This window comes from Penaeus chinensis, chromosome 24 (assembly GCF_019202785.1).
Source record: "Penaeus chinensis breed Huanghai No. 1 chromosome 24, ASM1920278v2, whole genome shotgun sequence".
In the NCBI taxonomy this organism is placed as follows: Eukaryota; Metazoa; Arthropoda; class Malacostraca; order Decapoda; family Penaeidae; genus Penaeus; species Penaeus chinensis.
Genome location: NC_061842.1, coordinates 25,678,023 through 25,688,617, shown reverse-complemented (window position 1 = coordinate 25,688,617; position 10,595 = coordinate 25,678,023). Strand labels below are relative to the sequence as shown.

Below are 10,595 nucleotides of genomic sequence, written 5' to 3'. Positions count from 1 at the left end.
CACGGTGGCTAACCGCCCAAACAAACACAAAACAAGCACACCACGCTGCTAACTCGACTTTCCCCGCTTGTTTGTTTGTTTGTTGATTTTCTTGCTTGTTATTGCTCAAAGTCCCTTCACCTCTAGTGTATTTGTCCGCTATCTTGTTTGTTCGTTTCTATGCATAAGAGTGTCTGCCTGCGCAACACTCCTCTGTCTAAAAATACCCGACCGCTTTTAATACTATCATCCTCCGTACCCATGACTTTCCTATCCCCCCTACCTACCCCTATCCCCCCAATATACCCCCTACCTACCACAACACCCATAAAAGAAATCCCATACCACACTCCATTCCGAAGGCGACCCGCCCCATCATCGCCTATCTATCATGCCGTCGACCCCATCTGGTCCCCATCCCCCCCCCTTTCCCTACCCCCGCCCTACCCACCCATACCCATCCCCTTGGCACAAATCACCGAGCCGAAAGCACGCCTTATGTCGGAAGGGGAGGGGCATTTGGGGAGGAAAAGGGGGGTGGGGGCTATGTGGGGAGGGGGGGCGTGTGGGTGAGGGGGGGGGGGCGTGTGGGAAAAGGAAAGGGGCGTGGGGGAAAAGGGAAGGGGCGGGTGGGGAGAGGGAGGGCGTCTTTGGGGGGAAGGGGGCGTGTGATGAGGAAGGGGCGTGTGGGAAAGGGAAAGGGGGCTTTTATGTGGGGGGGGAAAGGGCGTGTGGGGGTATGGGGGTATGGGTTGTTGGGGAGAGAGAGGGAGGAGGGGTCATTCATCTGTGAGGTGAACGAGACGCCGATAAGATCAAGTGGATGGAGATAACCCCAGCGTCGTCTTCGAGATCATCTTCGTTTTCGATGATGTTTGGGGCAACTAAAAGGAGAGGGGGGGGGGGAGGAGGAGGGGGGGAGGGGAGGAGGAGAGGAGGAGGTAGGGGGGAAGGAGGAGGAGGAGAGGAGGAGGGAGGAGGGGGGAGGGAGGGGTGTGGAGGTCTCGGGAAAGTGAGGGAGGTTTAAAGATGGTCCTGGAGGGGAGGAGGGAGGAGGGAGGGGGGGGGGAAGGGAAAGGAGAGAATAGGGTTGAGGGATGAGGACCACCCGGAGTCTTGGAAACAATTAGCCAAAACCTCTTTACCTTTACGTTCGTTTTCTCTCTCTCTCCTCTTTCTCTCTCTCTCCCCTTCTCTCTCTCTCTCTCTCTCCCCCTCTCTCTCTCTTTCTCTTTCTTTTTTCTCTTTCCTCTTCTCTTTCTCTTTCACTTTTTCTATCTCTTCTCCCCCCTCCCCCTTTCCCTCCTTTTTCCCTCCCTCTCTTTCCCCCCTTTCCCCCCTTCTCCCTTCCTTTCCTTTTCCTTCCCCGCCCAAAGAAAACGAAGCAATAAGGAGAAAGATCGTGATAATGGCCTGAGAGAGGAACCGCGAGATAGGAAAGGGGTCCTCGGGATGGCTTTCGCTCGTGACTTGATTGGGTCACGATGTCGCAACCGAGGACTCACGACCCCTGTTGATCTTCGTTCACGCACAGCATTTAGAAAATTACCGAAACCATAATACCAATGATAATCAAGGAGTAAGTCAAGAAAAAAACAGAAGAGATATGACGAACGAACTGATAAGAAAACAAACATACCAACCATTTCGAAAAAAAAGGAAAGCGCCTTTGAAAGTACATTCAAACCACGCCTTAAACAACAAGCCACCTCGCTGCCCGTCGACAACGCCAGCGCTGATCGGCAGAGGTCGCGCCCGCCTGAACATTCCGATACGTGCGAGATGCCTTCGACGTTGGAGATGGCAGGTCGTCCCTCGGGGATTACGGGGTCGTGGCTGACGATCCTACCATCGCTCAGGACGACCTTTGGCCTCGACAAAGCGTCCGAGATCGCCAACGAATCTCTCCCTCGCCCTCTCCCCCGTCCTCTCTCCCCCTTTGTGGTTATACACATTTATTTTCCTTTTTCTTTCTTACTATTCCAATTTCTTTCTCCCTTAACCTCGTTTGTAATGGTACCACCCCTTCTCTCTCCCTCCCTCCCTCCCTCCCTCACTCCCTCCCTCCCTCCCTCCCTCCCTCCCTCCCTCCCTCCCTCCCTCCCTCCCTCCCTCCCTCCCTCCCTCCGTCTCTCTCTGATTCGTTGCCGCGCCGCTGCGTCAGGATATAACCGAAGAGTTTACGCATCTCAGATTCGGAAACCAAACACTTGAGTACATAACTTTCCAATCTAAGAGTTTTATATGTGAGAGGGTGAGCGTCCGACCTCTCTTCTCGACCCCTATGCCCGCGCTATCACGTGAGAGAGGGGAGAGGAGGAGGAGAGAGTAAGAGAGAAAGAACTAAAAGAAAGAGAATATCAACGATGAAAATTAACCGAACCCCCAAAAAAGTAAACAACCAGCAAGACCTTACGCAAAAGACAGTTCCTGTACAAAAAGAAAAAGGCGAACCCCCTTCTCCCTCCCCCTCCACCTCCCCCTCTCCCCCCGGGCAGGAGACGTGCCTTCCCGACGTGCGTTATACCCAGCTGTTGGTCTTGCGTCACCTGCGTAATGCGTACTTAGGCGACGGCACGGGGCGGTTCCTCTCGACATTCTCCGAGGCGCTGGCATCGTCTCAGTCACGCCGCGGCGGACTCCCTTATTAAAAAGTATTAAAAACCTTCCCTCTTTGCGTAACCCCTCCGCGAGGCAGGTACTTTGCGTCTACAATGAGACTCCGAAGACGCAAAACCTTTGTCCGTGAACGATAAACACGAGGAGACAGGTGACGTCCTCCTGCGAAAAAATATAAGGAGGTTTTTTTCGCTCCCTCTTTCCTCGATATATTTCTATTGCTATTATATCTTACTTCGAGGTAACATTTTTAAAAACAGTTTATATAGGAAAACTCTAAACACTAAAACCCATAAGCTTTTTTTTTAAAGATTCGCCTTTCACTACCCACGTCACGACACTAAGGGCACCCCCGCTAATTGTTACTGCCGCCGCCCACGCACCGCCCACGACCTCGCAGTGGGGGTTGAGGCGGGAATCGGGCGTGATGGGGAAAGAGGGAGGGGTAAGGGAAGGATAGAGGGGTAGAGAGGAAAGGGAGGGGTGGAGGGGTAGAGAGGAAAGGGAGGGGTGGAGGGGTAGAGGGAAGGGAGGGGTAGAAGGGTAGAGGGGAAGGGAGGGGTAGAGGGGTAGAGAGGAAAGGGAGGGGTAGAGGGTAGAGGGGTATAGGGGAAGGGAGGGATAGAGGGGAAGGGAGGGGTAGAGGGGAAGGGAGGGGTAGAGGGGTAGAGGGGTAGGAAGGGAAGGTTAAACACAACCCATCATCTAATGGACTCATAAGTAATCAACTAATGGATCATAAGTCATTGTCTAATGGCCAAGCCGAGGACCCTGAGATGGCATTCGGTATTCTTGACTAATTGTTGTGTATGTGAAAGTAAGCTCTGCTCAGCGGCCGCCGAAAAAAGAGGGAGATATACGTGAATATATATACGTGTGTGTGAGTGAGTGAGTGAGTGTGTGAGTGTGTGAGTGTGTGTGTGTGTGTGTGTGTGTGTGTGTGTGTGTGTGTGTGTGTGTGTGTGTGTGTGTGTGTATGTGTGTGTGTGTGTGTGTGTGTGTGGAGAGGGAGGGAGGGAGGGAGGGAGGGAGGGAGGGAGGGAGGGAGGGAGAGAGGGAGGGAGAGAGGGAGGGAGGGGGGGACGGAGGGAGGGAGAGAGAGAGAGAGAGAGATCAGGAATAATAAAACGAAGAAAGAGAAAGGGGAAAAAAAAAGGAACAAGAGAATGACAAAAAGAGCAGAAAATATAAGGAACGAGAGCTCGAAACACCCAAAACAATGATAACAATAAAGAAAGCAAGCATAGTCAAGAACTCACCCGACCGTAGATCCTTCCGATAGTTACCCCCCCCCCCTCCCACTCCAACTCCCACCACACTCCTTCACCTCCCCCCCCACCCCCACCCTCCGTATCCTATACACCCTTAGGTAAGACCATAATGAGAATCCATCTTGCGCACGTCGACCCTCATTAACGATAAAACAAATTCAAAACCCAATTACGCTCGATCAACATCACGCTATAGCCTAATCATCCTAATAATCAATAACCGCCTGATAACCCCTCATGAGACGCCGCTGAATAAATAATGAGAATAAAATTAATGACATAAATCTAAAATAATAATTGTGACTAAAACTGATTATAAATAATGTCTTTGTATTTCTCTCCCTCTTCCTCCCTCCTTCTCCCTCTTCCTCCCTCCCTCTCCCTCTTCCTCCCTCCTTCTCCTTCCCTCTCCCTCTTCCTCCCTCCCTTTCCCTCTTCCTCCCTCCCTCTCCCTCTTCCTCCCTCCTTCTCCCTCTTCCTCTTCCTCCCTCCCTTTCCCTCTTCCTTCCTCCCTCCCTCCCTCCCTCTCCCTCCCTCCTTCCCTCTCAATTTTCCCTCCCTCCCTCTCCATTTTCCCTCCCCGCGATCGGCTGACCTTCTCCCATCGATACGAAGAAAACTTCCCGAACAGCGCCTTGTCTCGGGAGGGCCCAGACACGGAAAACGTCTCAAGGCGCTCCTGTGCGAGGACATCGGTTTCGAAAGGAAGGGGGTGGTGGGGTGATGAAGAGGGGGAATGGAGGAAGATGAGGAGGGGGAATGGAGGAAGATGAGGAGGGGGAATGGAGGAGGATGAGGAGGGGGAATGGAGGAGGATGAGGGGGGAGGTGAATGCGGGGGGAGGAGGAAGGGGAGGGTCAATGGGGTGATGAGGAGGGTCAGTGGTGATGGGGGGAAGGAGAGGAGGAAGGGATATGGGGGGAGGGGGAAGGGGAGGGGGAGGGGGAGGGAGGAGGAGGAGGAGGAGGAGGAGGAGGAGGAGGAGGAGGAGGAGGAGGAGGAGGAGGGGGAGGAGGAGGAGGTCAACAAGCGATCAGACTTTGACGAAAGATTGAAGCACAGTTGAAGCGTGAGACGACCGTCGTGAGCAAGCCTAACGCATCACGACGTATCTCTCTTCTCCTCCCCTCCCCTCATATACCCACCCCTTCTCCCCCTCCCCCCTCTCCACATATACCCTCCCCTCATATACACTACCCCTTCCCCCCTCCCCCTCCCCTCACCTCCCCTCTCCCCTCCCCCCGATGCCGTCCTCATGTGGCGCGCAGCCCCGCCATGAAATCCTTTCTCACGGAGGGGAAGCACATGAATAAAAGGCCCAAAAAGTCTCATTTACCACTTGCACGACATTCCTCCCTCGCGTCTCTCACGGCTGACGAAGTGACACTTGGGTTTCCTTCTCTCCGCGTGGCGCACTTGGATTTTTTTTTTCCTTCCTCTTTCCTTTTCTTCTTGAGCATCAACCCCGAAAGAAGAGACAAATTAATGGCCTTTGCATTCACGCTTGCATTCGCCTCTCTTCTTTACACTTCCTTTATTTTTTTTTTCTCTCTCTCTCTCTCTTTCAACCACCAGGCAGAAAAGAAGTCGAGAACTCGCACACCATTCACACGTCGCTCTTCCATTCTCTGCCTCTCTTTCTATTTTCTTTTTCTCTATTTCCTCAAGTCCCAGGCATCAGCAGTCAGCACTGGACGTCAGGGGGAAACGGCCGCTGACTTTTGCTTGCGCAGCGTCATTAGTCAGGCCATTTGCGGGTTGCAAGACGTGCGGCGAGCCTGAGCATACATTATTGCAGAGCGAAAACAACATGTTAAATTGGCTCTTATACCCCCAAGGTAGAGGTCGCATTAGCCCCCCTCTCCCTCTCCCTCCCTTCTCCCCCTTCATGTCCCCTCCTTCCCTACTCTCCCTCCTCCCTCCCCCGACCCACCACCTTAGTCCGTCCTGCTTCAGTAATGACCTATTATGGCAAGATTAATTCTGGAGAAATTTTCACATCTACATAAATTTCTTCGGCGAGGTTCCTCCATCCCGGTGCCCCCCCCCCCCCCCCCCCCCCCCACCTTTCTCCCCCATCCCTACCGCCCGCCGACATCCCTCACATAAGTGTTTGTGTCAAAGGGGAGGGATGTTGTGTTAATTCTCCCCCCCCCCTCTCTCTCTCTCTCTCTCTCTCTCTCTCTCTCTCTCTCTCTCTTTCTTTCTTTCTCTCTCTCTTTCCCTCTCCCCCCCTTTCTTTCTTTCTCTCTCTCTTTCCCTCTCCCCCCCTCTCCCTCTCCCTCTCCCTCTCCCTCTCCCTCTCCCTCTCTCCCTCTCTCTCCCTCCCTCTCTCTCCCTCTCTCTCCCTCTCTCTGCCTCTCTCTGCCTCCCTCCCTCTATATGTATGTATGTCCTCGAGCGTATGCATGTGCGTGCACATCTGTACGCACAAATGATGTGATTTTCGAAGAAAGTTGTGTCCCAGGAGGAATGGGGAGGAGTAGGGGGGAGGGAGGGAGGGAGGGAGGGAGGGAGGGCGACACATGGCAGTAAGGAGGGAGGGAGGAGGACACAGCTGCGACCATCAGTCTCACAAAATGACGTGATGTAAGAGGAAGAGGGGCGTTGTGGAGACGCCCCGGTGTCAATAACCAAGTCCCTAAACCTACGATATTTACGAACGTCTTAGCAACAACATAAACACATAATAAACGTTCGGAAGAATTCGAAACGTTCCGCCTCTCGCCAACCAGGCATTTCGAAACACCGCAGACACACGTCGTGATAAAACGGCAACAAACATCGACTTCCAATGAAGTATACTGCTCTGCTCTAAGTTCCCGAAAATAAACGGGATACACAATATGCGGATCCGCTAAGAATCATGTCATTAAGAGCTATGACGATGGTGATGATTATTATAACAATAGCAATACCAACAACAATAATAACAGTAATGATAACAATAATACCAACAACAACAACAATCAAAACGAACCAACAATTACAATCTCTAAGACAAATACGCCTTCAAAAAATTAAAAGCCCCCCCCCCCCCTCAACGCGCCATTTTCGAAAACACACCACCTCCCTCCGTGCAGTTTAGCCATTCCAACCAGCCAACTCCCTCCCTCGAGTGCGAGATATGCTTACAAAACCGCAAGCATTCCCCAAACTAGCACACACTGTTCCCGCAAGGTGCCCGGGTACGCCTCGCATGCCATATCGGGGCGCTGGGGCAACTTAACCCCCCCTCCCTCCTCTCCCCCTTGCTATAAGGTCATCCTCAACCAGCTCGGACTTCAAAGCGATCCGCGGCGAGTTGTGTCGGTCCTTGATCAGGTGAGGAGCAAATGGGGATCCAGGCTTATATAAAAAAAAAAATGCTAGTATTACCTTCTGATCATTAAAATGTCTATATAATTGCATTTTCTTTACAAAATCGATAAAAAATAATAAAGAACATACATAAAATCAATATCAAAATATTCCTACCATTACCTTGTTCCTGAAAAAAGCTTTGCGATTGCATTTTCTCCGACAGAAAAATATAACAAAAAAAATCAAGACCCTTTTATGGAATCTTGCTCATCTGGACCTTATGCCTAATACGTGTCGAGCGACCAGGTCACACATGGTTAGGTCAGGTCTGAGTAAGGTCACACAGTCCCATAATGACCTTTGTAAACATGTATTAAAAACGTTCTCGACACTTATTTCCTTATTCACAGATCCTCGAACAAAATAGAACATCATAATAATACGAAAGAAACTTGATTTGATATAATACTGGAGAAATCAAGAACCTGACGAACATTCCTCCATGCAAACATTACAAGTTAAATTGACGCTTTACATTCGAGTCAGCGAACGGCAGCAACCCACGAAAACGATAGTGTAACACGCACAACCCCGATCCAAATTTGGAACAATTTAACACATCAACACAAAAGAATCTTCGCTCCCATACGTGTTGAGCCACACTAAAAGCCCGATAGTTAAAGCTGACATATCACTCCAACGGCAACAATGTATGCAGGGCTTGGCCGTACGTCCCTATATGGACACGCGCGCGCAGACACAGATACATAGAACAGTCAAACACGCCCACACATATAAACCTAAATACATACACACATGCAAACACACACACACGCACATACAGACATATATCTCTACACTCTACACAACAAAACGCACTCGACCGGCATCGCTATGCACGGAGGCCCAAGGCAGACACGCGACATGCGCATTGCCGACGGAGACACGGCCATTTCTTCGCCGGCGACGCCTACAGAACGCCCCGGAGAGACCTAGCGGGATCGTCGCTAGGCCTACGATGACTGGAAAGGATCTTCGGGTTATCACATAGCCAAGAGGAGGGGGGTGTCCAGTAAGTTTATATGTGATTCTAATAATGCTTGAGGGTTTATTTATAGAACAATTCACAAGCATTGAAAAATAAACATATAAACCAGTATACATAGCATACAATATAGATGCACTTTCTAACACAAGAGAACATGATATGAGACAAACCGAAGAGCGATAAATACATAAACATAGAAAACGTACGTAAATGTACTCGAAAAAAACAAATACGTACAGTTCTTGAAACCTCGAAACGTTACAACAAACGTTGCGACACGTGGCACGACAGGACGTAAACATACACATTCAACCGAATAATACCCGCGATATGTTGACTCCCTAGCTGAGCCTGGGCCAAGGCAGCTTCCGTCTCCTGGCGAGGCCTGCGCTGACCCCTATCTTTAGCGAAGGCGGTTTCACCCCCAGCGGAATGTGGGTATGAATGGTGGGCGTGATGCGCGGGCGGGATACCTCACGATCAAGGCGGATGGGGACGGGCGGTGAGTGGGCAAGGGGTAAGGGGAGGGGGGAATGGGGAGGAGGGGAGCAGGGGTAGCAGCATCGTCACTCTCCATGAACGGTCACTCACCCCGTACCTACATAGTAACTGATGACCACTCCGTTGCAACACACACCCACGCACCTTGCAGCGGCATTCAAACAACACACACACCTTCGCAGTCCACCTGCCGCCGCCCGCGACCCTTGCACGCCTGCCAGCCTCGAGACGGACACGCCCACCACAAACACCAAAAACAGATTCTTTCACAACATAAAATCTCCCGGAGATAAGACTTTAACATTCCCTCCAACTTAGGCTTATCGCAACCAACCTTTCACGAGGCCATAACCTCCACTTGTCGTATTCTAAGGGGAAAAAAAACAACAACTAAAAACAATGAATACAAAAAAAAAGTGTCCACACAAAATAGAAGCGTAGAATCCACCATCAACCTCCATCACAAGAAAAAGAAACCCCGACTCCTCCCGAAACATCACCTCCTCGAAGCCTTTACGATGTCCTTCGAGATAATCACATGAAGACCTCAACAAAAGACATCCATGCACCCCCCCCCCCCATCCCCTCAGGCTACGTGATTCTCATGACAGGTAACACTGCCGCCTCTCACGCCTGTTCATGTACACGTCAAAGCGGTTTCGTTAACAATTATAATGTATGCTACCCTTCAAGTTTAATGAATAGCATACACCTCTCTATCGTAAACATGCAAAACAGAAGCAGAAGCAGAAGCAGAAGCAGAAGCAGAAGCAGAAGCAGAAGGGCGTAATCAACCCTGTGCGGGAAAGCAGCTGGACAAGTGGGTGGTGCGCCCACTCGTGGGTCCCGCTCCGGCGCCCACTCCGCACCCCGCCCACTACGGGTGAGCAAGAATTTCACACTTTGGTCGACAGGAAGCTACCAATAAAATATGGGCGTCACCCAATGTCGAATTCGGAATCTCCGCGCCATCAAATAATGTTTCCTCCAAAAGGCCTTCCAGACTTTCAAGAACTCGTTTTTTTTCGCTGACACTTGGAATTGATGATTACGGTCCCAGAGAATTACAACGTCGCCATAGGCTCTCTCTGCGCCGCGGCCCTGATGAAATTACTCTCAATTACGGTGGTCAATGAAGGCCGAAACAATTGCGTCAGCAATCTATCTTAAGTGCTTCGGAAGCTATTAACACAAATTAGTACCACAAGACAAGTAAAAACCTACTTGTGTGTTACCGATGGCTATGCCTCAACACCACACTCACGCCATCTAGTACGATCACAACACATTACAACGCAACATATAGCGCCTGTAGTGTATATAGGTACCTTATATATTCAACGTTCCATACATCACTTCCTGCAAGCCGTGTCGAGACAAAGCCGAAGTCGCATTCGATACACGAGACGAAGACAATCAACCAGTCTCGCATCACAGAGCGCAACGCGAGGCGGGCGAAACAGTACCGTAACGAGGAAGGGGGAAGAGGTTGGGAGGTTGGGAGGTTGGGGAAGAGAAGGGGAAGAGGGGGTGAGAACGAAGAGTAAAGGAGAGAGAAGAAGGATGGGGAGGGGGGGGGAGCAGGAAGAGATAAAGGGGACGGGAAAGGGAGAAGAAGAGATGGGGAACGGGGGGAGGCGGTGGGTGTGACGAGTGCGATTGGACGTAATGCTCTTGATGGGACGGGCCGCATGCCTCGCATCCGAGTCATCATAACACACCGTTTACGTAGGCCATGCGGAGTCAACATATGTGTTGCGACCGACATGATTCGCGCAATCGGAGTGCCACGGCCCACGCCGCTTTTAACCACATAGAACACACGGGCGGTGAGCGCAACGAGGCGCCCACATAAACGGTCTGGGAAGGTTTGA

At 51.1% G+C, this 10,595-nt stretch overlaps 1 protein-coding gene across 1 annotated transcript in view; it reads right to left on the bottom strand.

Annotated features, from left to right (window-relative positions):
- The window catches only part of LOC125038191 (rap guanine nucleotide exchange factor 2-like), a 242,104-nt gene extending 231,936 nt beyond the window's left edge, over positions 1–10,168 (bottom strand). The window contains exon 1 of the mRNA XM_047631586.1: positions 10,050–10,168. Coding sequence (XP_047487542.1) covers positions 10,050–10,153 — 104 coding nt within the window. The 5' untranslated portion in view covers positions 10,154–10,168. The remainder of the gene's footprint in view (positions 1–10,049) is intronic.
- Positions 10,169–10,595: the final 427 nt, after the last annotated feature.